The 27,213-nt window shown below is 49.4% G+C and overlaps 1 protein-coding gene across 1 annotated transcript in view; it reads right to left on the bottom strand.

Moving 5' to 3' along the window:
* Window positions 1-27,213, bottom strand: part of LOC144163863 (caspase a-like) — a 65,819-nt gene that overhangs the window by 6,770 nt on the left and 31,836 nt on the right. The window contains exons 4-5 of the mRNA XM_077694541.1: window positions 21,109-21,165; window positions 8,873-8,949 (exon numbers count right to left, since the gene is read on the bottom strand). Of these exons, the coding sequence (XP_077550667.1) occupies window positions 8,873-8,949; window positions 21,109-21,165 (134 nt within the window). The remainder of the gene's footprint in view (window positions 1-8,872; window positions 8,950-21,108; window positions 21,166-27,213) is intronic.

The following is a 27,213-nucleotide window of genomic DNA, read 5'->3' as shown; positions in this document are numbered from 1 at the left end:
ATATGCTGTCCATGTACGTCGACCTTGAACATAAGACCTGGCACGAAGTGCTCCCATTGGCCACGTTTTCGTACAACACGGCTATCCAAGAAACCACGCAGATGACACCGTTCGAGCTTGTCTACGGAACACGGCCGACTACAATGCTTGACGCCATGCTGCCGCACGTAGAAGACGACGGCCGAACGCCGACGCCCAAGGATACCTTCAGGGTGCAGAGGAGGCCCGCCAGCTCGCTCGACTTTGTATAACGGACCAGCAGCTGGTGGATGCTGGACGCTACAATCTCCCTCGCCGAGACGCCGAGTACCATCCTGGAGATCGTGTGTGGGTTTGGACTTCCATCCGACGACGCGGACTGTGTGAGAAACCTCTGCGACGGTATTTCAGACCCTACCAAATTATACGACGTGTTGGCACACTTACCTACGAAGTGATCCCTGACGGTGACTCCGGCCCATCACGATGACGCACGCTGCCCGAAGTCGTCCACGTGGTTCACTTAAAACCTTTCTACGGACGATGACGAACTTTTATTTTTATTTTCGACTGTCGCTTATGTTAGCATCGGGTCGATGCACTCTTATAGGGGGGCGTAATGCAGGGAACCATGTACGGGTTTGTTTATTTATTGTTTGTTTTTAATGCCCGGCCGCGCCCGGATCTGATATCTGTGTCCCATGTGAAGCGCATGTTCCATTCTTTATTTTTATGCCTCACGGGCTACCTCATTCAGATAAGCAGAGTGTTTCGCCCTAACGCCGCTAGCCCAGAATATTCTTCTGTGATCTGCAATGTTCTGGATGTGAATCGACGGTTCCAGAAACTCTCGCGCCGAAAGATAAAAGCCTGCACAGCAGACGCCACGGCATTCGATTCTGCGATGCTCGCCGACGCATGTCACTTTGTTGACCACTGCTTCGCCGCCTCTGTATTCTTTTGAGTTGTTAGGGGAGCACAAGTTCGCTCCAATAAACTTGTTTCTTTTCCAAAACAACTGCGTCGTCCTTGGCTTCGTGACAATATCATCCGTATCCTTGAGGCTTTCATGCCCAATGTCTTGTCTTTGGATCAGTAAGGCTGTGGTACGACAACTTGGCATAGTGTTTTGTCCCCTTTCTGTGGCATTCTGTGCAATCGCACTGCCGTGTATATCGTGTAGGTCCGGCGTTAAGCCTACTATGTCGTTGAGAGATGCCTGTTCACGCAGTACGCAAGCCACGACGTTCGGTGTTTGGAGAACAGGACTCGTTTTGAGGACAGGGGCCCGCAGCGCCCATCCCAGCAAGGTCTTTGTAACTAGTAAACCTTGAACTTCATGGCTGCGAATGATATCTCCTGTCATTATAGTCCAAAGCTGCTCAGATGCTAAGAGCGGGTTGATACCTTGGTTCTTACATTCTTGGGGTGTGGTACATTCGCCAGCAAATCTGTAGCCATACTTCCGTAGATGCTCCAGAAAATCGCTGTTCATCGCCGTATTTGCGACGTTTAGGCAGGTCGTGGTTGCTTTAACTGCATGGACTAAATACTCTACGTCGTGAAACTGGCTGTGCCCTGGAACCTCAACTATTCTTCTTCCCTCTTAAGAAGTGACTGACGATGCAAAGGCATTGAGGGCGAGGCTTGTCTCTCTCAGTACTTTTAGTCCCATTTCGCAAGGAGGACTTCCTTAATGAACGTGCTCTGGCTGCCACCGTCCGAAACGCCCCGTATCTAACTTTGCCGTTAGGACCCATAACTCATGACGTGAACGCATGGAGGTGCACTCCTTCGTCTAGCTAGCAGTTAGTCAGAGCTGTAGATGCCAAATTAGTGGCCTCCTTCGGAAACGGAAAATCGGAGGCGGGGTCCATGTGCTTCTCGTCTTTCTTCACTTTGCATACATAGTGTAGGTCGCACGTGACAGTCGCATCTCTCCCCTTGTACATACTGCACGATATATTTCGCCGGTACTGCTTTCATTGATTGCCCACGATCGTTAATTTATAGTATTGGTTCTGCTTTGCAAGCTGCTTCTTCTTTTCAGGGATGCTCAGAGAAGCGGGGCATGCCTCGGGATTGTGGTTGTAGAACCGATGTTGATCGACCGTTGCGTTCGAGGGGTTCACTAGATTCGGCAGACGTCCCCACTGGATCACATTATTACCTTGCCTCGAGCTTGATCTGCATGTACCGAAAAAGTTGCTCCAGTTGGCGACAAACTATTACGTTTTCTTCCCTAGAATAAGATGATGCCGTGGCTATTGATTTCTCCTGGAGGCAGACTTGTCGGTAAACCGCTGCGACTCTTTTTTAGCAAGGCCTCGAGCAGAATTTTGTATACATTGCCGAGAATCTGCTCGATGGGACGTCGAGAACGTTAGGCAGCGGACATTCAGTTGGGAGCAGTCGTTAACCCTACGAAGCAACTTCTCCGAGAGAAACATCACGTGCAGTAGCTCGCGGAGTTTCCTAAAATGCCGCTGTATAATACGGCTCTTGATGCCGTGCAGCTGGATGGCACTCTCATAGCACAACTCCGTTGTTTGCAGTCCGGCGATGGCTGCTGCTTCTTCACCTTCCATGGCTGCAGGTAGTTGCGGAGGTAGTAAAACTTGCCAGTTTTGCTGAGAGTAGGGTTCGTGTGTACTGCGCCGTTAAACTGCTCCCAGTGCGACGTCCATTGACACACGCCCCATAAAAAGGCTTGGCGGTAAGCGTTGGGAGATAAAGTCCGAAAAGGGGTGACGGAGCTGTTGGAGCAAGTGGCGTATTATTCGCAGACGAGAGGGCGGCAGCCTGCATCGCGCTGCCGACGCTGAGGTCCTCGAGCCGGCACTGAAGACGAGTCAGAGCATCGAGCATCTGTAAGTTGTAGTGCGTCACCGATTCGTACTCCAGTTCCAGCTCCTCGACAGGAATTGCGCCCTCGACAGAGGCGTCGACGTTGCAAAGCTTCTCGCGGGTCTCTGTGATGTTGTCCATCACCTTTCTGAGCGCTGTTCGGTCAGAGCAACCGCTCTCAATGAGTGCTGTCGCCTCGGTCAGTACTTTGATTACTTGGGCTCACCTAGCAGCGTGTTTTGCTTCCAAGCGCTCCACTGTTGAGTGAAAATGTCCGGATTACTTGCTCGGCAGGCAATCAGGTCCGTGCGTTGTCTCCCTGGGTGCGGTTCAGAGGAAGACGAAGTTGCTCCGGCGACAGTTTCCGGAAGAGAGTCGTTGTCGCCGTCACAAGTTGTCCACCTCGTTGGGAGCCGCTCATTATCCCTTGAGTTTTGGCACCTTATGTCGTGGAGCCACCACCTTGTGGCGGATGAGCCGCCCGGGAACGGAGCCGTGTAAGCCCCGATCAAACACCTTTAATGGCGATGGCAGAGAGATCTGCAATGATGGTGATAGTGTAGTGTTGTGCACCAGGAGCTTCCGCTTCTTCAAATCTGAACAGTTATAGCACTCTAATACCGATTTTAGCACTCGGTTGCTGACCGTACATGTCCCGGCGTATTTTGGAGAGCTCATAGGGATCGTTTTTTGAAAGACTGGGTATGACTCCACAACAGGGTTATGTAAGAGGCAGTGTCACTTCCGCCAGTTGGGAAGTGTTGCACCCCATAAACCAAGCGTACCCAATGGCTGTCCCCCGTTCGACATTATAGCGCGCCACGTACGCACTAGTGCGTATATGACTAAGTGGTTGTGCGTTAAATTCATTGGTTGCCCCACCATCCTCACTGCTCTAAAAACAATTTGCAATGAAGTCAAGCGCAAGCAGATCTTTCTGCACACTCGTAATAATTTTTTAGTCGGCGTGGTAATTTCTCGGTTTTCTGCCAAACGCAACCAGGAGCTGTGGAATACTAGGGGTTCTTGGGGCGCGACTCAGCCAGTATTCCGGTGTAGGCCACCACGCTGGATCCCGCTGTGACAACCCCGAATGAACTGTTCCTTTGAACACTGGTGAAGTTTGCGTGACTTGATTTGTAGTAGCTTGTTGACCACTCCAAAACCGGTGTACAGTGTTTAGAATGACCATGTTACATGCCAATTGATAAGATAATTTTCTGTTCTTAGGACCGCGCTGTTATCACTAGTCGCTGCGCCCTGATATGTGGGTTATAATAAATTCTCTTTACCCCGCACCCGCACCTAGGGCAGCCTAGCGAGGCTCGCCAATACGAGAACACAGTACACAGAAGTGCCGAAGCACAGCGGTCTATTTCGGAAATCCCAAAACATGCGAGCACAAAGCTCGACGGCGTTCACGAATCACACTATCCTGGTCGTGATCGCGAATGTGAGGCAGGCACTGACGACGCTCGACAAGAACAGTTCCCACCTGAGTCATGGTCCGCCGTAGCCGCTGTTCCGCCAAAGTCACCCAACCCGACCTCAGATCGGACTCTCTTTCAGCCTTCTGTGCGCACATGTTCGCGCAGCCAGCACACCTATGGCGCGTAGAGACCAGTTGTGCCATCTCTCCGGGGTGCCGACAAACCAGCGGAGCACGGGACCGGGTTCAGCGCAACGCGACTCTACCCGAGGCGGGCACCGGCTCGGGATCGCGAGTCGCGGTTCTTCGCGATTCCCACAGAGCCCATCATGCCCGACACGTGCTGTGGGGGAAAACATTCCTATTGGCGTAGCTAGTTTCTCATTTTTTCACTATATAGTTTATTTTCGTAAAATTTGCATTAAAAGTGGTGTCAGAGTTGTTCTGACGCGGCGACCTTTCGTATGTACAGATCTTGCTATTTTCTTCACAACCCTTTTAAGATCTTCGAGGATAATTGTACGGGTGGTTATTTCTCTCGGCAGTGAGATGTTTGAGGGGCGCCCCTGGCTCTGACGTCGGCTTAGGGACTCGGGCCGCTGTGGTCTTCTACACTCCGCTTGTGAGGGGTGGCAGAGCCCGTGCTTGAAGCCGTCCACGTTGGTGCTTTAGTGCGTGAAAAGCCGCATTTATAGTATACTCAGTTATTTCTGCCAGCTGCTGACCCATCTGAACAATTTCAAGCTGTATCGCGAAAAAGCCATGACTGCCCCGGCGAACCCTTTTGGGTTTGCGGAAGTGATTGGGGACCCCACGATGGAGCACAAGTTGAGCAATGTCTCAATGTAAAACAATTCTCCCTTGCAGCTTACGTCGGCCACGCGCTAATCCAATTCCTGCGTTTTCTGCTCGACGTTAATGACGATGCGGGCAGAAATGTTAAACAAGAGGCTCTAGAATTTAAAACGCCCATATGCTTTCTTTTCTGTGTCTGTTCTATTTCTTCTCATGGCGTGTTGCGCGAAAAAGCAGATGCTAAAATATGTGCTACGTGGAGGAACTAAATGCTCATGCAATGCGGCGAAGCCACCTGTTGTTCGCATTGCAAGCATGTGCTGGAAAAACTCGAGAAAAGAATGGCACGGAGGGGAGTTTTGAGGGAGGCTTCGCGGACCTCTCAAATGCTCTCGCGGGCCCCGTGGGGTCCACGTACCCCCATTTGAGATCCACTGGGTCAGAAGATCGTGCGTAACGCAGCCTTTGGGCTTATACGCGAGGTTCAGCGCTCAGAGCTCCTCGATGAGTATTCAAGTGCGTAGGCTTCCATAAAGTATTTTCGAGATGCTCAAATAAAGACTCAACAGTCTAACGTTTCGTACCAAGCAGCGGGCCCCTACACGCGCATTGCACAGCATGAAATAAAGCGGCTGTCTTCCATTTCTTTCGTTGTTGTTGACTTGTATCAGATGAATGCTTTTTTTTTCTGTGCTCAACGCATTATTTTTCTGCACCGCCACAAACGTCTTATTAGTATGTTGCGGGATGTTTGGGAGGCTCACAAAGGTCGTGTGGATATTTCTTTGGGCCGTATGGCATACAGTTCCTTCTTCACAAATTGGCTTTCGTTATGGCTGCGTGCAAGACGGTTCATATCCGCAGTGTGTGTTGTTTACGCACGTGCAAACACAATGAGAAGGTTTGTGCTACGCCACCGCGATCGCGCGCCACAGAACGTTGTCCGGAGTACTCGTAGGCGGCTTTTGTGCTCCGAATTTCTATCGTACCCTTTATACTAACGAACTGTCTGTCAACCAGAGCAATTATGACATCATTACGGTGTTGAAGGCTTGATATAGTCGCTAACGAACGAAATAAATAGTATAAGTGTATATATTGCACGAATCGAAACCGTTGAATGTTTACAAGCGGCTCTTCATCGTTGTCCAATCCTTCCAGGCCTAAAGAACAAATCCTGTTCTACTCGGGATGGTGTTCTACGAATTGAAGAAAATTACTCTTCTCGTCTTCGTCTCAGGACACGGCCCACTAAACAGCTCGATTTTCTCTTTCCTCCTCTAACTACTCCGCCTTAATCTCCTCCTCTTGAGTGCAGTTGTCCAATAACGCATATATCAATATTGGGAAGATATGGCTGTTGGAAATGTACAGAAATATTCCTCCAGGTCTGAACAAACATAGTGTTACTGTATCTTTACCATTGACGTTAGTCGTTTTGCTCAATAGACCTCCATACTGGTTAGAAGCCTGGTATAAAACCAGCACGCCCGTATACGCACATCGGGTTATTTGGAACTCAACGTACAGTTTTTGCAGACCATTGTGCATGTCGGCATACTGTCATGCCATGACAACATAAAGTGATATGATTCGCAATACTTTCGAGCGTTCGGCAAGGTTGGAAAAAACTGTTTTACCTCACATATGGTTACCGGGAATGGTAATGCCTTCTGCCAAAGCCGACAGCCCAGAAGGCGTGTAATTTATTTCGCTCTTTTATTTTTGCGGTTGTCGGTTACTAGCAGCTGGCTGTTCCCTTTGTTAGAAAGATTGCTTAATGCAGAAGGTGACACCTAGCTCCGCACAGGACCGGCCTCTCAAGGAATGGGGCAACGCCGGCAATGTTTTTTCCGTAGCGGTATCCAAAACTATTCAGATTCATGGTGAAAAACAGCGCAAGAAAGACACGCACAAAAAGAGGATAGTACGATGCGCAGCGCTGAATTCGCCACTGAAAGTTTATTAAAACGAAAACATGTATTTATACACAAAAACCATTTTATCACGTGAACAGATACCACGGGGAATGCATGTGAGCGTCAACAATTGACATCTTTAAACAGTGGGGCACGCGAGAAAGTTCCGCGTTCAAGAAGTTACACAATCTGCTAGCGGATAAGAAATTCAAATTCCATTTCAAGTAATGCCACACAAGCACGAGGTCGCGGGTTCGATTCCCGGCCGTGGCGGCCGCTTTTCTGATGGACGCGAAAAGCAAAAACGCCCGTGTGTTCGAGATTTCGGCGCACGTTAAAGATCCCCTGGTGGTCAAAATTAGTCCGGAGCCCTCCACTACGGCGCGCCTCATCGCCTGTGTTGCTTCGGCGCGTTAAACCCTACAATCAATCAATCAATCAAGTAATGACACACAAGGAGCACTAACTCACTTGCTCTCGTTCCTTATAATATTGGAAGCATCCATTATTCCTCTGATGCGCTGGTTTCTACGTCTGGCTACTACTTTTGTATCCTTAAAGACAGGGAAACAACCTCTGCTTTTTTTCCGGTGCTGTTGTATGTGTGAGTAGTCGTCACCCTTCAAAGAACGTGTATTCTCCATTAGTCGAATGTTAAGGCATCGGCCCGTCTGCCCAATCTAAACTTGTCCACACACAAAAGGAATCACATACACCACACCAACACTAAAAGGCGCAAAACTCGACTCATGTTTTAATTCACAGCTTCCACTACTTTAAGGATATGAAAGTAGTACCGAAATATGAAAGCCAGGACTGAGAAATAATAAAGGCTCTCCATATTCGAAGGAACGAGGGCAAGTCTGTTAGTGCTCCTTGTGGGTCATTACTTGAAAATGAATTTCAATTTCTTATCCGCTAGCAGATTGTGTAACTTCTTGGATGCGGAACTTTGTCGCGTGCCGCACTGTTTAAAAATGTCAATTATAGCCGCTCACATGCATTCCCCGTGTTATCTGTTGGCGCCACGGTACGGTTTTTGTGTGTAGATACGCGTTTTCTTTCTAATAAACGCTCAGTTCCGAGCTGAGCACTGGGCGTCTTCCCCTCTTCTTTCTGTCCCTGCGTTTCTTGCGCGGTTCTTCATCATGAAGCTGAATCTGCACCAACTAGCCCAACTTACCATCTAAATCCAAAACTACACTTGAACTCATGCCTTGAGCTAGTGTATGCGAATTTAAGTCTATTATTATGATAAAAGTTACGCGCACGCAAAATGTGGAGCGGACAAGCATCAGACGTCAACCAAGCGCAAAAAACAGCAGGGAGAACGAGCTCCATTGAAGCAGACGACCAATGCGAGAATCCCTAAGCCGACGTCACGGAGGCACGCTTCGCAGCGCCGCCCGTGGTCGCGCTCACCGCCAATAGGTAGATACCCTGCAGCCAACATTTGCTTCCAAAGCCTGCAATTTTACCTGTGCATATAAAGGAGAAAGTGTCCTCCCTCTGGCCGATACACGAATAAATAACAGCTGGAACAAAGTTGGGTTGTATCCTCTTACAATTAACAAGGCATGCTGTATTTTTCTACAGCTACTTCGGCATGAGGAGACCACGGATCTTAAAGATGAAATAGCAATCATAGTGGTCACCTGCAGCTCAGGCAGAAAGCGTATTAGTTCCCTTCAGAAGAACAGGGCCCCAAGTTAATACCCAAGCTTTTCAAGCAGCACTGATCACTTTCTTTTTGGAACTGATTACACCTTGTACAATTCGAGAAAAACGAGCATGCTAATGCAAGCATGCCTATACAAACACGTTATTAAGCCAAAGACAACGGCCACTGTAAAAACAGAGAAAGCTTATTAGGCAGAACACCACAATCGCAAATAAAGCTTACCTCGTCTCCCTGCATAAAACATCGGGCTGTAGGGACAAGAGACCCTAGTTCGGCTGGTAGCATCAGTCTTGTTACACCTGCATAAAACAGACGTTAACAGGGTGACACATAGAAGCATTACATGCTTATGAAGTTCGTTTTCGGTTTAGCAGAGTTTTTTTGTTAAGCGCTATCACACTGAGCATTCATGCGGGGTACGTCTTGGGAAGTGAATTGGTGAAATGTAAAGGGGCAGTACAATTTAGTAAAATTGAAGCAGTGAATTTGTGAGTATTTTTGAAGCCGATAGTCCTTATTGGGCAACTTACACGCAAATAATTTGCTTTTCCTGTATGGCCTTCTGTCTTTGCCTCTATTAAGCCCCCACTACCAAACTGACAGAAGTGCTGAAAGAGCAGAATCTATAGGCAAAATAATTTCCAAACTACTAAATTTCTTAACACACCCAACAACCTCAAGCTTGTTCAGCAAAAAAAAACATTCGATATATTTCAGAAAAGAAGGTTATACAGGGCTCACACTACTAATGTTCTTTTAATCCAAAATTAATTTGGCGCAACTTTTGCAGTAAGACTAAAAAACTACAGGTTATTTCTCTCCGCAATTCCTTCCTGTGTATCTCCTCGACTGTGGCGATTGGCTATTCCAAATTTTCCCAGTGACCTTTCACCCATTTGCTTCTTACCGCATTTTGCGTTAGTCTCCCACCGTAATCGCTAATTCTGTTCTTCGCTCTTTCCTATCTGAGTCCACGTCCTCGCAGAAGACGTCTACGGCTTCATCATCATAGATAGTTCTTGGCGCCTAGGCCTGTACTATCTTTCCCCAGTATCGCTTGTTTAGCTTGGTTGCAAAGGCAACGACTGTTTCGTAATGCTGAAGAATTCCTCCACGTTCCCCGCTATTTCTCTCAGGATTAGGAATCCGACCCTGTGTTCTTTCTTTCTTCTCTGTGGCACAAAATATGCTCGGGAGTGAGCTCCATGAATACTCCTCCGGCCATTTGAACTTTGCTTCACCCTATAATATCCCACATAATATCAGAGAGCTCCTATAGTTGTACTGCTAGTCTTGGCTGGCTATACAGGTGTTGTGCTTTGAACGTTGCGAAGGTCAAGTTCCAAAGGCGCAGGGACTCACCTGCGGTTGATGGACACATTCTTCTACAAACGAAGGTTAGGAAATGGACATGGAAATCCGCAGTAGTAACACGAAAAATGAAATTGGCTTCACTTTAAGTGACAACTCAGGTATTTTGAAGGACAGTGGTGCTAAGGAAGATTTGGAGCAGCAATCGTAGGGTGCTTTGATGCAACATAAGGGTGATTCTCCGAAAATACAGGCGGAAACTGGTGAAAAATAAGAAACCAAGCATGAAGTCGAAGATAGCCATTACGGAGGAGTTTCAAATAACACTTCGAACCAAATTTGCGCTTCTAAACGAGAACGACAATAAAGTACACGAGCTAAACGACAACTCAACAACGCCAAACACAGAATCCCGCAGCAGCTGTGCGAGAAGCAGCTCGTACAAAACATACCGAAGAACTGAGAAAACGAAGGAACTAGATAAAAAATTGAAGGACATACAAGTGTCGAGTACGTTAATAAAAGTTGAGTAAGCAGAACAGCCTAAATTGATTACCTGAAGTACAACAAACGATGTTTGTCCACATAATATGGCATGTAGTGATCAAGGAAACGCTGAAAATCTGAGCAAGCTTTAAATTAAAGGAATTTAGAAGTAGCTAGCCACCGGCACATACTGAATGTAGGAACTCTACAATGCTCGTGGTAAAATTAGGTACAACATGGACGAGATAATAAAGGTAGCAGAGCGATTCTACACCGGGCTGTATGCCCCCGACGTTGTACTAGCCTTCATTGTGTTCATAAAGGGAGGACCGCTACAGGATGGGAATAGCGTGACAGGAGTGCAAGATATTGTCACGAAGACAAGGACGATGCAGTTGTGTTGAATGAGAAACACGTTTATTGGAGCGAACTTGTGCTCCCCTAACAACTTAAAAGAATACAGAGGCGGCGAAGCAGCGGTCAACAAAGTGACTTGCACAGGCGAGTGTCGTCGAATCGAATGCCCCGGCGTCCGCACTGCAGGCTTTTATCTTTCGGCGCGCGTGGTTCTCGAAACATCGATTCGCATCGAGAACATAGTAGATCCAAGAAGATTATTCTGGGCTGTTCACGTTAGATCGGAATGCTCTCCCTATCACAACGGATAACACGTACATGCGGCACAGAAAGAAAAAATGGACCACGCGCTTCCCTTGGCGCAGAGATAACGCAGACCGGCGCAGCCGGGCGGTAAAAGCAAAACACAAATAAACAAAACCCAATGTATGGTTCGCGGCATTACCCCCCCTCTAAGAGTGCATCGACCCGATGCTAACATAAGCGACAGTCCGAACAAATGAAAATAAAAGTTCGTCATCGTCCGTAGAAAGGTTTTAGGCGAACCACGTGGACGACTTCAGGCCGCCTGCGTTGTCGGGATGTGCCGGAGTCACCATCAGGGATCACTTCGTAGGTAAGTTGGCCAACACGTCGTAGAATCTGGTAGGGTCCGAAATAGCGTCGCAGGAGCTTCTCACTGAGTCCGCGTCGTCGGATGGGAGTCCAAACCCACACACGATCCCCTGGTTGGTACTCGGCGTCTCGGCGTCGGAGGTTGTAGCGGCCCGCATCCACCAACTGCTGGTCCGTTATACGAACTCGAGCGAGCTGGCGGGCCTCCTCCGCACGTTGAAGATATCCGTGGACGTCGGCGTTAAGGTCGTCGTCTTCTACGTGCGGAAGCATGGCGTCGAGCATCGTAGTCGGCCTTCTACCGCAGACAAGCTCGAACGGCGTCAGCTGCGTCGTCTCCTGGATAGCCGTGTTGTACGCAAACGTGACATACGGGAGCACTTCGTCCCAAGTCTTATGTTCAACGTCAACGTACATTGACAGCATATCTGCGATTGTCTTGTTCAGACGTTCTGTTAGTCCGTTCGTTTGGGGGTGGTACGCCGTCGTTCTTCGGTGATCCGTGTTGCTGTAGCGTAATACTCCTTGCATCAGCTCCGCAGTAAATGCCGTTCCGCTGTCTGTGATTAGGACTTCCGGGGCTCCATGTCGCAGCACAATTTGGCTTATAAAGAACTTTGCCACTTCTTGTGCAGTCCCCCTTGGAAGAGCGGCGGTCTCTGCGTAGCGCGTCATGTAGTCTGTCGCTACGACAATCCACTTCTTCTGTGATCGTGACGTAGGGAACGGGCCTAAAAGGTCCATTCCAATCTGTTGAAATGGTCTCGATGGGACGGCGATCGGTTGTAGAAGTCCGGCGGGTCTTGTCGGCGGCGTTTTTCGTCGCTGGCAGTCACGGCAGCTCCGGACGTAGTGGGTGACGTCAGAGGTAAGGCCGGGCCAGTAGTACCTCGCCTTGATTTTTCCAATAGTGCGGGCTGTGCCGAGATGTCCGGAAGACGGGTCGTCGTGGCACGCTTCCAAAATTTCGTCACGAAGGTCCGCGGGGATGACGAGAAGGTAATTCGCTCTTGTTCCGGGGCTGAAATTCTTCTTCACGAGGACGGAGTTTCTCAGGCTGAATGCTGGTAAGCTGCGTTTGAAGGTCCTAGGAACGGCAACGTTGCATCCCTCGAGGTACTCGATTATGACGCGTAAGTCGGGGTCGGCGCGCTGCTGGGCGGCTAGGTCGCTCTCCGTCACGATCCCGAAGAACGCGCTGTCTTCATCAGAGTCTTGTGGTGGTGGGTCGACGGGGGCGCGGGACAGGCAGTCGGCGTCGGAGAGTTTCCTGCCTGATTTATAAACGACTGTAACGTCGAACTCCTGCAGGCGCAAGCTCCACCGCCCAAGACGGCCAGAGGGGTCCTTCAAATTGGCGAGCCAACACAGCGCATGGTGGTCTGTTACAACCTTGAATGGCCTTCCATACACGTATGGGCAAAATTTTGAAATCGCCCATATAATAGCCAGGCACTCTTTCTCAGAGGCAGAATAGTTTTTCTCCTCCTTCGACAGACCACGGCTGGCATAGGCGATTACCCTTTCGCAGCCGCTTTGCTTTTGGACAAGGACGGCACCCAAGCCTATATCACTGGCGTCCGTGTGCATTTCCGTTTCGGCATTTTCGTCGAAATGAGCGAGCACGGGCGGGCTTTGCAGGCGTTTTTGCAGCTCGCAGAATGCTTTTTCTTGGTCGTTTTCCCAGCTGAAAGGGGTGCTGTCTTTCGTCAAGCGCGTGAGTGGCTCTGCAATGCGTGCGAAGTTTGCGACGAAGCGCCGGTAGTATGCGCACAGCCCGAGAAATCTTCGCACGCCCTTCTTGTCTTTCGGCCTTGGGAAGTTCGCGATAGCTGAAGTTTTTGCCAGGTCAGGTAGGACTCCCGCGGCGTTGATGACGTGGCCCAAGAACTTGAGTTCCTCGTATGCGAAACGACACTTTCCAGGCTTCAGCGTCAACCCCGACGTAAGAATGGCCTCGAGTACAGACTCCAACCTTGCAAGGTGTTCGTCGAAAGTCCGGGCGAATACCACTACGTCGTCGAGGTATACGAGGCAGGTGTGCCACTTAAGGCCAGCTAGCACAGTGTCCATGACTCTTTGAAACGTCGCTGGTGCTGTGCACAGCCCAAACGGCATCACCTTGAACTCGTATAGGCCGTCTGGGGTTATAAATGCAGTCTTCTCTCGGTCTCTCTCGTCCACTTCAATTTGCCAGTAGCCGGTCTTCAGGTCCATCGATGAGAAGTACTTCGCGTGGCAGAGGTGGTCGAGGGCGTCGTCGATTCGGGGGAGGGGGTACACGTCCTTTTTCGTGATTTTGTTCAGTCGCCGGTAGTCAACACAAAACCTTAATGTGCCGTCTTTTTTCTTTACGAGTACGACGGGCGCAGCCCAGGGGCTTTTCGATGGCTGTATAATGTCGTCGCTGAGCATGTCGTCGACTTGAGTCCGGATGGCTTCCCGTTCGTGTGAAGAGACGCGGTACGGTGACTGTCGGGTAGGTCGGGCTCCATCTTCGGTTATTATTCGGTGCTTCGCTAGAGGGGTCTGACGTAGTTTTGCGCTCGACGAAAAACATTCGCTATAGCGACGCAGCAAAGCCAATAATTTGTTCCGTTGTTCTTGCGGTAGCGCCGGATTCACGTCGAAGGGCTGCGGGAGCTTGAAGGTTTCTACGGGGGTGCGTTCAAAGTCGGCGACCGCGATCACGTCACTTGCTTCTTGCGTTTCTTCAAGGAATGCAATTGCAGCTCCCTTGTTTAAATGCTGGCACTCTTCGGTGAAATTAGTGACCAAAACGTGAGATTGGCGTTGCTTAAAGTGCGCAATGCCTCTTGCGACGGAGACACCGCGGTCGAGAAGCAACCTTCGATCACTCTCTACGACAGCGTCGATGTCAGAAGCAGCATCCTCACAGTAGACGGCGATCATCAAGCTTGCGCGGGGTGGCAGGGTGATGTGATCGTCGGCGATCCTGACAGCAGCACGGTGATCGGGGTTCGGCTGCGGCGTCGTGGAGTGATTGGAGGAAAATGTTATCGACTTGGTCTGCAGATCAATTATTGCGCCGTTGTCCGTCAAAAAATCCATTCCGAGAATCACGTCGCGGGAGCAGTTAGGCAGAACGACGAACGCCGCAGGGTACGTTGTGCCGTCTATGGTGACGCGCGATGTGCACGTTCCACTTGGCGTCACGAGGTGGCCTCCTGCTGTGCGTATGTGCGGACCGTCCCATCTGGTCATAACTTTCTTCAGTTTAGACGCAAATGGTCCGCTCATTACCGAATAGTCAGCTCCCGTGTCTACGAGGGCGACTACGTCAAAGCCGTCGATGGACACCTTGACGTCAGATGCAGTCGTCCTCGAGTTCCGGGTTCGTCGGGGCGTCGTATCTCTGCTTGTACGTGTTGATGGTCGGGCACTGTGCATCGTCGTTGTCGTCGTCTTCTCAACGGACGTCTCGGTCAGGTCGGGTACGCGTCGCGCCGTGTAGCTGTCGTGTTCGGGAGTCTCGTCAGGGTTAGGTCGGGTCGTCGGGATGAGGGCATGTCGTGAATCACTGTCTTCAGCGCGTCCTTGCGTCGTTGGAGGGTTTCTAGTTTTTCGCCGTAGAGCAACTTCACCTCCAGAAGTTGCCGCCTTTAGTTTCCCCCGCGTGGGCTGGGGGACCTTCCACGGGCGAAGTCAGCGTTGCTACGGCGGTTCGGCGATTGGTAGGGGTAGGGCGACGGCGAACGGTTGAAACGCGCTGGGCCACGGCTGGTTTCAGATAGATACTCGTCGATCTCACGTGGTCGTTGGCCAGGGAGAGGGCGAGGTGCGTCGACGGAGAAACCACGCAGTCCGAGTCTCTTGTATGTGCAGTGACGGTAAATGTGGTCGGCCTCTCCGCAGTGGTAGCACAGAGGACGGTTATCGGGAGTTCGCCATACGTCCGTCTTCCTCGGCGTCTGGTTTCGGGCTACCGGGGGTCGGGCGGGTGATAGTGGGCGGCGGTACGGCGGGGCCTCTTGACGGCGTGTTGGAGCAGGGCGGGGTCGACGAACAGCCGCGGAGTATGTCATAGCTTGTGGCTCTCGGGGCACCTCGGATGGCGTAGAAGTTCCCAACGCTTGTTGCACTTCTTCTCTAATCACGTCGGTGAGGGAAGCGACTTGGGGCTGCGGCGGAGTTGGGAGAAGTTTCCGCAGCTCCTCTCTCACTATTGCGCGGATAGTCTCGCGTAGGCTGTCGGCCGGGATCCGCGTGCTGCCAAAGTCGTTCGCATTGGCCGCGCCAACAAAGTTGCGGTCATACTGCTTAGCACGCATTTCGAGGGCTTTCTCAATGGTGCTGGCTTCGGTCACGAATTCGGCGACGGTTTTGGGCGGATTTCGGACAAGTCCAGCAAACAGTTCCTCCTTCACTCCGCGCATTAAGAAGCGCAACTTCTTTTCTTCCGTCATTTTGGGGTCCGCGCGGCGAAATAGCTGCTTCATCTCCTCAACGAAGATCACGACACCTTCGTTGGGGTGTTGCGTGCGCGTTTCCAACAAAAGGGCGGCTCTTTCTTTCCGCACGACCGTAGTGAAGGTCTTAGTAAACTCGCTTTTGAACTGAGCCCAGTTTGTCAAGGAGCTCTCGTGGTTCTCGAACCAAGTGCGAGCCGAACATTCCAAGTAAAAGAAAACGTGCCGGAACGTTTCTGCGTCGTCCCACCTGTTGAATTTCCGGACGCGCTCCAGTTTCTCCAACCATTCTTCTGGGTCTTCTGCGGGGGCTCCTCGGAACGATGGCGGTTCCCGGGGCTGCTGCAGGACAATTGGCGACGTTGTTTCTTGCACCATGGTGTTGGTTGCAGCGTTCCTTTTCTTGGGCCCTTCTGGCATCAAACCGAACTCGGGTGGTAAATCTTGCAGGCGGGGGCTGGCTCTTGTTGGACTGGCTTGGCGGCTTTTCGAGGTTGTAGTGGGCATGAAGGGTGCGTACCCAGCACCTCCACCAGATGTCACGAAGACAAGGACGATGCAGTTGTGTTGAATGAGAAACACGTTTATTGGAGCGAACTTGTGCTCCCCTAACAACTTAAAAGAATACAGAGGCGGCGAAGCAGCGGTCAACAAAGTGACTTGCACAGGCGAGTGTCGTCGAATCGAATGCCCCGGCGTCCGCACTGCAGGCTTTTATCTTTCGGCGCGCGTGGTTCTCGAAACATCGATTCGCATCGAGAACATAGTAGATCCAAGAAGATTATTCTGGGCTGTTCACGTTAGATCGGAATGCTCTCCCTATCACAACGGATAACACGTACATGCGGCACAGAAAGAAAGAATGGACCACGCGCTTCCCTTGGCGCAGAGATAACGCAGACCGGCGCAGCCGGGCGGTAAAAGCAAAACACAAATAAACAAAACCCAATGTATGGTTCGCGGCAATATAGAAGAGGCAGTTACGCAGCAGTGGTGGCAGACAACTTACTTTCTAAGACGTTTGAAGCGAACCTACAGGTACACGACGTGTTTTAGATGTTTGTAAAACGTAATAAATGTAAGTTTACATAATACGAGCTGTACAGTTTAAAAGTAACCGGTGCCGCCGTATTTGCGGAACTATACAGGGTGATCAAAACTAAAGAAGCCATGAAGAGAAAATGCAAGTTTGTTTTATTCGAAGAATTTCATGTTTCCCCGGGCTTGTCCGCATACAAACGATGCTTTATTCACTGAGAAATTATTCAGTTTGTGTTAAAATTTTTATTTTTCCGCTAAATCGTTTGTGTTCGTGTCTGCAATGACATCCCAGGAACCCACCGCTCTGCAGCCTAGGGTGTCTTGATTCACGGGTCCACCGTACAGGGTAGAGACACGCACAGTCGCTCGCTGCCGAAATAACTGATTGTGTCAAAACCGCGCTAGAAGTATCGCCGCAACGCGGTTTACTGGCGAAGTTTGAATCATCTTATCGGTTTCACGTTGCTAGTTCTCGTGGGAAACCAAAAGAACAACGCATTGAGCACGTTCACCCAATTTATGCGGCACGGGACCGTTCCAAGGGTGTCTCCACCCTGTACGGCGGTGCTGATCTCGAGGTACCCTACGGCGGCATACGCGCGTTTCTTTGCGCTACTGGGCCTAAATGGCGCCACCATACCATGGCAAGTCGTTTTCTGCCTTTGGTGTGTTTTTGACCGTATTTAAACCTGGCTTGTTTTTGTTCTGGGAGAAAATATTCGTTTCGTGAAACTGCTCTCTCGACAAATATGGTCGCGTAAGACACCGTTGCTTGCGTCAATCAGCCAGTGTCCTTTGAAACAACCCTAAAGCCCCGCAGCGCTGTGCAGCTAAACCAAGCATAGTGCGCGCAGTACCAACAGAAGTACGCATCAGTACTTCTATGTTTGCATGAGCTTTCTTAACTTCCAGTGTTTGTCCCACCATTCTAATGCATTAAAAAGAATGTGCCCTAAATGTAAGCGCAAATCGCTCGTTCGGCAAGCTTATAAGCTCTACCTAATTTTCGTCTCCTTTTGCCGGCCTCCGCCAATCGCAGAGCTGGCTGGTATGATATCGTAGGTTTTTTGCGAGAAATGAGCTAGTGGTTCGCATGGCCATTCTCTTTTTTCCTAATTATGTAGCTTATTTGAGCGCAGTTTACGTTGGAAGTCGTGTCTGTATGATTCTAACGAGGAAATCTTTTGAATGAACCAAACGTGTGTTTTCTTTAAGGGCTCCTTTAAGTCGAGAGGTTTTTTTTAAAAATTACGCGCTTAGATTTAAGTGAAGACCACCTCTACAGTGAGGGTACGCGCACAGGGGAACACATACATGAGGGGTAATTAGCAGGTTGGTGGCTTAATTAACTAAATTGATTAATTAACTTTTTAGTGGCTGCAGTAACCAGGCATCGGAAAGTTGGACGCAATCGTGTTTTTACTCCGTTTCATTTTGCAGAATTATTCTGTCCCATTCGTACTCCGAGATATCAAAATGCGAAGTTTAATTGCCGTTCGAATGAGAACGCATGCAAGACAGTCCGTACCGGCGCAAAGCTCCTCCCTTCTGTGACGTCCCTGCTGTGTACGGTGTTTAGTTAGACAACGGGGTGGAGGCATACGCAAAAGTGATAACTGGCCCCCATTCAGTCTTGGCTGACGTTATCGCAATCTGCAGTACTCGGAACCGAACCGAAACACAGAACAAAAGGGAGGAGCTATGCTCCGGTTTGAATTCCAGCATGCTTAATCATGCGAGCGGCAATTAAACTTCACAGTTCGATATCTCGGCGTACGGACGCGCTAGAATTCCGCGAAATCAAGCGGCGTAGATACACGATTGCGTCTAACTTTTAAATACAAACATGCCTGGTTACTGTAGCCACTAAAAAGGTAAATAACAAATTCAGTAATTACCTACATGAGTAATTATCTCCTAATCATGTGTCCCCCTGGGCTGAGAACCTCACTGTAGAGGTGGTCTTCACATAAATCTAAGCGCCTAATTTTTAAAAAACCTGTCCAATTAACTTTTATCATCCTGTATCTTAGTCTCCCGCACGTTTTGAGAAGTTTTATGTAATATATGTATTATAAAGTACCACGAATAGAAACTGTTAAGACCTATATATAATCGATTCCTCTGAAACCTTTAGATACGAAAAGCAATCAACATCATTATCATCACCTGTCTACGCCAACTGCAGGGCAGAGGCCTCTCCCATTACTCTCCAAATATCCCGGTCCGGCGGTAAGTGCCACCACTTTATCGCAGCAATCTTGTTGATCTCATCTGCGCACCTAACTTTCTGCCGCCTTCTGCCACGTTTGCTTTCTCTACGGATCCACTCTGTTAGCATTAAGGACGAACAGTAATCTTGCCTTCGCATTACATGCCTTGCCCCGCGAATTTCATCTTCCTAAGTACGACTAATATGTCCCTAGCAGGCGTTTGTTTCTTAATCCACTCTGCTCTCTTCTTGTCCCTTAACGTTACACCTGACATTTGGGATTTGATTGCTCGCTGGGTCGTCCTCGATTTAAGCTGAACTCCTTTAGTGAGCCTGCAAGTTTCTGCATTGTAGGGGAGTACCGGTGATTTGCAGCTTCCATACACTTTTCTCTCAAGGGAAAAAGGGAGGTTGCCATTCATTACCTGAGAATGCCTGCCGAATGCAGTCCACCGCATTCTTATCCTTCCAATTACCTCTTTCTCATGGTAAAGATCCCGGGTCACTGCTTTGCCTAAGTATATACATATATCCGCTTACCACATCTACGGCCTCGGCCCCTATCTCGAAGCGCTGTGCACTCCGTGGATTACTTTATTTTTTCGGATATGACTTTTCAGGTCAACTATTTTCCTCTGCTTGTCATGCTTTGCAATTTGTCCACTGAGTTACTCAGCAAGGGATATATCCGGGTTACGAGAAGTGATATATCGCGTGAAGTTTAGTCCTAACAACTCAGCCACGCATCAGGTTATGCCTGGCACATGGCCATGGTTTCACTGAGATTTCAGTCTCTCTAGCAACAAAAGGTCTCCTTACCTTGCCGTTGGCAGTGACGTGTTCCACAAAGCTGAGGGTGTTTGTACTGTGTTTGCACCACTGTAAATCTGAGGCATGGACAAACGCGGTACGCGACGTCCACAGTGCCTCTTTGGCTCCCTCGCGTGCAATATACAATACTTCTGCGTAGTGTTTGCTTTTGTTTTATCGCGTTTCTTTTTTTCCATATTCCTTGCTTACGAGACCATTAGTTATCTAAGTTAGCGTGGTCAGTAGTTGCGTACGTATTTTATAGGAGCTTCTTGTTCCGTGAGTCCACTGAATTCCTGAAAAAGGTTGTTCAGTACCCCTCTCAAAATGGTTTGTCGTTAAGTTAGGGATAAATAAAAATAGTGTAAAATAATTCTACAACGCAAGCACAAAACCCTTTCACTTCCGTTGATATGGCGTCAAAACAACAAAACAACTCCCTAGGACAGACCATCTGTGCAGGTTCAACCACCAGATACAAATTCGGCACACAATAGACGTCAGAAAGGGGGGGGGCAGTGGGCATTCTCACATAATGTGTATTAGATCCCCTCTCACTGATTATAATGTATAGACAATTCCCATTGCCACTGAGGACATATGCGGAAGGGAGTTGAGAGAAAACCACAATTTTTAGTGTAAAGAGAGAAAAGCAGTGCTTGTCAATTGCTCTCGCCAGCTGCTCTGCATTAAGAGAGGGAGAGTGTAAGCGCTGGCGGTGACGTGTGAGATGCCTATCGAGGGGTTACTAAACATCTGGAATAAAAAAACGTCCCATAAGTCAGTTAGAAAACATAAAAGATTATTCTGCTGTTAGTTTTTTTAATATGTCTATGCTGGGGCAATTTTCTACGACCACTTACAGAATTTTTGTGGCGTTTCGATATGACGGAAAAATGTAGTTGCTGCCGAACAGTTTTAAGAGCAAGTTGGGGTATTTAGAAACTGTAGTCCTACCATTCATGGTGTCTACAAGTAGGCGCTGAAAAATGACTGCCTGGTTGACCCCCTCTGCACTTCGCTCGGCAGTATTTACGTGGACTGATAATTACGTGGACTGAGTATTACGTGGACTGATATTTACCACACAGTCAGTGTGTGGTAAATATGAATGATGTAGCTCTTTAGGACAAAGGAATCTACAGTGACGCGAACCGTGCTGAGATGCATTGAAAGAATTGTCAGAGATGATTTACGTTGAGGCACCGGAATCTCCGAGGAACTTTGTCTGCTTGCCCGTGCTGCCTCTAAAGCTGAAAAAAAAACCGGAAAGGTGAAACAATCCATTATTCTTCGTAATTTAAATAGTTGATATTTAAACACTCTGATGCACTAATGCGCACGAATACTCGTGGAGGCAGGTGCCCTAAGTGATATTCAATCGTACGTATAGGTTCACGAGAATGGCGTAGAGATAACAATTTTCGTAGCATAATAGCCAATATAGACGTGCCAGTAACTTTCAGCTTCTAATGGCTGTATACCTGATATTGTCGCTTGGGCGTTATTACTCTTAATCACATTAGGGGAAACTTTTGCTAGATGAAAACGTGGTGCATATTCAAACTTTTCACTATAGCAAGCAGGTAGGCACAAAGCAAAGTAATAAGTTCCCTGATCGGCGCTATGCCCTACCACGGATTTTAGATAAATCTTAGCAGAACTATACATAAATAGTCACTCCCCGCGCTCCTGCAAGAACGTTCATACGACATTATAACATCACTTTTCCATTTCCACCCTACCAACCCATCTTGCTCCCCTCTGGCTCGTTACTGGAGGCAAAACAGTGAGACCTCGTCCGAAAGTAACACGCCGGACGGGCAATATCTACGGCTCCGCACAGAAAGTTCACCCCCTTCTCTCCTGTAAACCCTGTCCTTCACCACGGAGGCAAAACGTTGCGGCCTTTTTCTAACATTACATGCGACGGTTGCATGTTCCCCAGTAGCCAAATAATGAGGTTTGTCACAAATCACTCTAGTATGTCACAGAGAGAGAGAGAAGGAAACTTATTCTGTTGAGTCCCTCGCGGGAGGCCCAGCAACCCCGGCGTTGCAGTCTCAGCGGTGGGCCTCAGCAGGTACCTATGTTGTCAACCTCCCTCACCTCAGCGACCCGTGAGAACAGCCAAATCCCGCCTTACCCTCATGCCCTGACACCCCGGTGCCCTTGTGAGGGCGGGCCACCGGTGCCGGCGCGTCCATAGCCAGGCGGACCAGCCGCAGTTGGATCTCCGGGTCGTTGCTGTGCACAGCTGCCTCCCAGTCGTGATGACTCCTAATGAAAGGCAGTGGTGCCTTCGGGCATGCCCAGAATATGTGTGCGAGCAATGCTGTATCAATCTTGCATCTTGGACATTGGTCGGTAGAAGTCTCTCGGTATATGCGGCTGAACAGTTTGGGGTGCAGGTAAGTATAGTGCAACCCTGATAATACGATTTTCAAGGGACCGCGAGAAATCGTCGTATGATCGGGGTGTCGTACGGCCGGGGTGAGGGTAAATTCCCGCCTAGTAGACGTCCTCACGCACGAGGAGGGCTAAGAACTTATTTCTAAGAACCAGAATTGAGAGGTGGGGTACGAACCTCTACATAGAATCTTAACTTTTAAAAAAAGCAACACCCATGTTGTGCCCCCTCTCCCCTCAATGGCGTCCAGCTAGCCCGCCAGCATGGCGCCTTGCGCGCGCGATATAAGGTCGTGGCCGAGCACATTGAGAGAAGAAAAAGCGAGTGTGAAACTGCCAAGGCCATGTGAAACGAACGATAGTACAAGGAATAGATGAAAAAACGACATTCATCGCTATTGGATCAAAGTGCCCAATACATAGCTGTTTTCTTTTCGCACAAGACTTAGCCACGCGAAATAGATAAGACGATTCAAACTTCGCAATTTAACCGATTGAAATCTCGCGGGTAAACTTTTTATATTTGCTATAGTGACATGCTGCGGCGGCCAGCGAGTAACTCAAAATGACGGTGCCAACTGTCTCTCCACCCTTGCATAGGACGAGCGGGATATGAGACACAGAGCTTCGTGAAACGAAGAAACTTGGATCGAGCGGGCGGGGAAAGCGGCTGTTCGTTCATCGCCGTGGGGTTGCGTCATATATGTTTTCGCGTTCGTCGGCGGCTCGACAGAAGCTTCGAATTCACGGTCCGGCATGCACCGGAACCTCGACTTCTCGCGGTAGGCGCGTTGGCGTACTTTTACTGCGTGGGGTAGTCGCAGGTTAACTCCCGCTCATGAGTACCAGCCTGCTTGCATGCGTCTGTTCAGCAACTGGTCTGGCCCGCCTGGAGACATCGAGCAGCGTCAAACGGGGATGCATAATAAAGAAGGTCGGAACGAGCGGTGAAGCGGTGAGAAATATGGGGAAAAAGCCGGTTGATCCGCGCCAGGGTTCGTTGTGTGAAGCGGACCGTGTGCTTCCAAGTGTAACATCATCGTGGTTTTTAATGCATTGTTTCTACAGGGAGCACCCCAGGACCGCGGTAATCCGTCGTAAGTACGGGGGACGTATCATCGGGCTTCTACTGTATTTGTTTGCCTTCGTTTGTATTCGTAAGTGTTCGTTTTGTGAGTCTGAGTGTGATAGTCTGCTGTCAGGTAAAATGGCGGTTGGGGTTAGGATATTGATGACGAGATTCGCGGTAGTAGTGACGAATTTCACTGTATGTGAGCAACGGGTGCCAGTGCAAGCCGGGAGAGACGGGACGATCGATTTGGTCCTGGTTCGTGCATTCACAAACCTAATCTCGTTCCACCTCATTGCCCTCCAGCCCAGCATGTGCTCGAGGGCAATGGGCAGCGGTGTTCATATGCGGTTGATTTGGGGAAGTGGGTGCATATCAGGCATCGCGCGTAAAACTGCTACTGTGGGAGGGCTTCCCAGGCCATTCCATATAGTGCGATATTCGTCCTGAATGTCCGTGACGATGGTTCCTGGGGTTCTGAAGACCGTTATCCGCACTATGGCCAGGACCTTGGCGCCTTCCTCAGCAGCCGCTACGTTCGTCGTTCGAACGGTGCATGCCGTGAAACTGGTATCACGATAGTTGCAGGCGACCCTGCAGCAGGTAGGTCGTTGAGCATAAGGCCTAGCGTCAGCGTAACATGCGTGGGACTGCTGGCGGAGTGTTTTGGTTAGCTGCCGAACTCGCGCTTGCCTTCTCAGTGGATGTAGATCCGGGTTCACGTTGCGAGGTAGCGGGGTCGCGTGTATGGCTGCTTGAACAGTCGTCGGTAAGAAGTGGACGTCAGGGGTTCGTAGTGGTATGGTGATCCCGAAGGAGTGAGAAGCATGGGACTTCCAGGAGATTTCGCTAGACGTTGAATGTGCGCTGTACGCACTGCTTCTGTAATTTCAGCAATCGTATTGTGAGCTCCAAGAGCTGAGAATAACGCTGTGTAAGTGGTGGGAGGGAGTCCAAGGACCCTGCTTATAACCTTTGTGGAGCAGGGCATGGACTTTCTGTGTTTCCAGCTTTGAGAGTTCAAGGTAGGGTAGTGCATTCGCAAATTTAGCAACTGTAAGTGTGCATACCAGTCGGAGAAGTGTTGACACAGGCATTGCCTGGCGCCGGTTTGGCACCCGGGCAAGCAGTCACCCTACGTGCTGGGAGTTGTGTGAGAGGGTCTCGATCGTAGTGATGCCAATTTCTGTGGCGAGCAGGTAAGTGCTTCAGCTGTGCCAGAGTTTCAATTGCGAGTATGCCCTTCTGAAGCGCCTCCTGGATAGTGCCATCCGAGCCCTCCGCCATCCATAGAGTGATATCATCAGCTTAGAGGCTGTGCCGGAGCTGCGCGATACGCTGCAGTGCTGGAGGTATGTCTCGCAGAGCTAGGTTAAACAAGATAGGGCATAGCACAGATTCTTGCCGTGTTCCTCTAGTACCCAGTGGCATAACGTCAGACCTAAGATCTCCCAAGGTTATGCGCTCTGTGCGACCAGTCAGAAACGCTTGAACATTATTCAAGTGGCGGTGGCTAACATTGATGTCAGTGAGTCCTTTGTAAATGATGGCACGGTGATCATTGCCAAACGCTCCTTTAAGGTCGAGGGTGAGTATAGCTCTTGTGTCTCGGGGTGGCACACCGGAGCCTTTGACTATGTCGTGATGGAGTTAGAACAGCACGTCCTGAGTTGATTTCTCCTTTCAAAATGCATACATTGTCTCCGATATGAGATGGTTGCCGTCCAGGAAGGTGGTAAATCGATGAAGTACCATATGTTGAAAACGTTTGCCCAGACGAGAAGCAATTGAGATAGGACGGAGACTCTCTTGATCAATAGGTTTTCAAGGTTTATGAATGAGAGCGGTCAGAGCCATTTTCCATTCCCGCGGAAGCGTGCCCTATGTCCAGTGTTTGTTGAAAAGTTGATTTAGTTGCTGGATAGAGAGGTCATCGGAATTGCGTAGGAGTTTGATTGTTACGCCTTCGGGCCGGGTGTTGTGCTGGGTTGAACGGTCATTAAGGCCCGCCGAGTCTCTGCCACTGTAAAGAGCTCATCGAGCCAAGAGTTGGGGGCTCCCTGGTAAGCAGGCGGATCGATTGGCGGGGGCGTGTTCAGGTATTGTTCAACCAAATCTCGAAGGAGATCTCACAGATTTCTCTTGCTGTTGTGAATAAGCTTCGCTATTTGATTGGGGTGCGGCGTGTTGGTGTTGTTTTCGTTGAGGAGGTGTCGAAAGATGTTCCACGCCTTGCGAGTAGTGAGCTGATTGCCTAGCTCTTGGCAGAAAGAATACCACTGCTGATTTGAGAGTCGCGCCGAGTGCTTATCAAAAGTTCTGTTCACTTGCGCTATCTTACTACGAAGTGAACGATTGATTAATCGACCAGATTTAGGGGAAATCCCCAAGGTGGAGTAAGTTTCTGTGTAGGAAAGTTTGACATCCACCTAAATGCAGCCATAAGGCTACAAAGGAAAGCTATACAGCTTCCTCAGAACTTCGCAGTTGAAGAAAAATTCGTCCTGGTCCAGGATTCGAACCCGGGACCACTGCTTAACCGGAGCAGTCGCTCTACCAACTGAGCTAACCAGGAGGCTAGTCGTTAGTATCGCGAAAGCGAATTGATCAACAACTCGAAGTGAAGGACAGGTGTTAATCGACCAGATTTAGGGGAAATCCCCAAGGTGGAGTAAGTTTCTGTGAAGGAAAGTTTGACATCCACCTAAATGCAGCCATAAGGCTACAAAGGAAAGCTATACAGCTTCCTCAGAACTTCGCAGTTGAAGAAAAATTCGTCCTGGTCCAGGATTCGAACCCGGGACCACTGCTTAACCGGAGCAGTCGCTCTACCAACTGAGCTAACCAGGAGGCTAGTCGTTTGTATCGCGAAGGCGAATTGATCAACAACTCGAAGCGAAGGACAGGTGTTAATCGACCAGATTTAGGGGAAATCCCCAAGGTGGAGTAAGTTTCTGTGAAGGAAAGTTTGACATCCACCTAAATGCAGCCATAAGGCTACAAAGGAAAGCTATACAGCTTCCTCAGAACTTCGCAGTTGAAGAAAAATTCGTCCTGGTCCAGGATTCGAACCCGGGACCACTGCTTAACCGGAGCAGTCGCTCTACCAACTGAGCTAACCAGGAGGCTAGTCGTTAGTATCGCGAAAGCGAATTGATCAACAACTCGAAGCGAAGGACAGGTGTAAAATCGGCCAGATTTAGGGGAAATCCCCAAGGTGGAGTAAGTTTCTGCGAAGGAAAGTTTGACATCCACCTAAATGCAGCCATAAGGCTACAAAGGAAAGCTATACAGCTTCCTCAGAACTTCGCAGTTGAAGAAAAATTCGTCCTGGAAAAATTTGTAGCCTTATGGCTGCATTTAGGTGGATGTCAAACTTTCCTTCACAGAAACTTACTCCACCTTGGGGATTTCCCCTAAATCTGGTCGATTAACACCTGTCCTTCGCTTCGAGTTGTTGATCAATTCGCTTTCGCGATACTAACGACTAGCCTCCTGGTTAGCTCAGTTGGTAGAGCGACTGCTCCGGTTAAGCAGTGGTCCCGGGTTCGAATCCTGGACCAGGACGAATTTTTCTTCAACTGCGAAGTTCTGAGGAAGCTGTATAGCTTTCCTTTGTGGCCTTATGGCTGCATTTAGGTGGATGTCAAACGTTCCTTCACAGAAACTTACTCCACCTTGGGGATTTCCCCTAAATCTGGTCGATTAACACCTGTCCTTCGCTTCGAGTTGTTGATCAATTCGCTTTCGCGATACTAACGACTAGCCTCCTGGTTAGCTCAGTTGGTAGAGCGACTGCTCCGGTTAAGCAGTGGTCCCGGGT

The sequence above is a fragment of the Haemaphysalis longicornis genome, unplaced genomic scaffold (genome assembly GCF_048455015.1).
Source record: "Haemaphysalis longicornis isolate Haplotype H1 unplaced genomic scaffold, Haemaphysalis longicornis Haplotype H1 scaffold_13, whole genome shotgun sequence".
Lineage (NCBI taxonomy): Eukaryota > Metazoa > Arthropoda > Arachnida > Ixodida > Ixodidae > Haemaphysalis > Haemaphysalis longicornis.
This window is presented reverse-complemented; position numbering and strand designations above follow the sequence as displayed.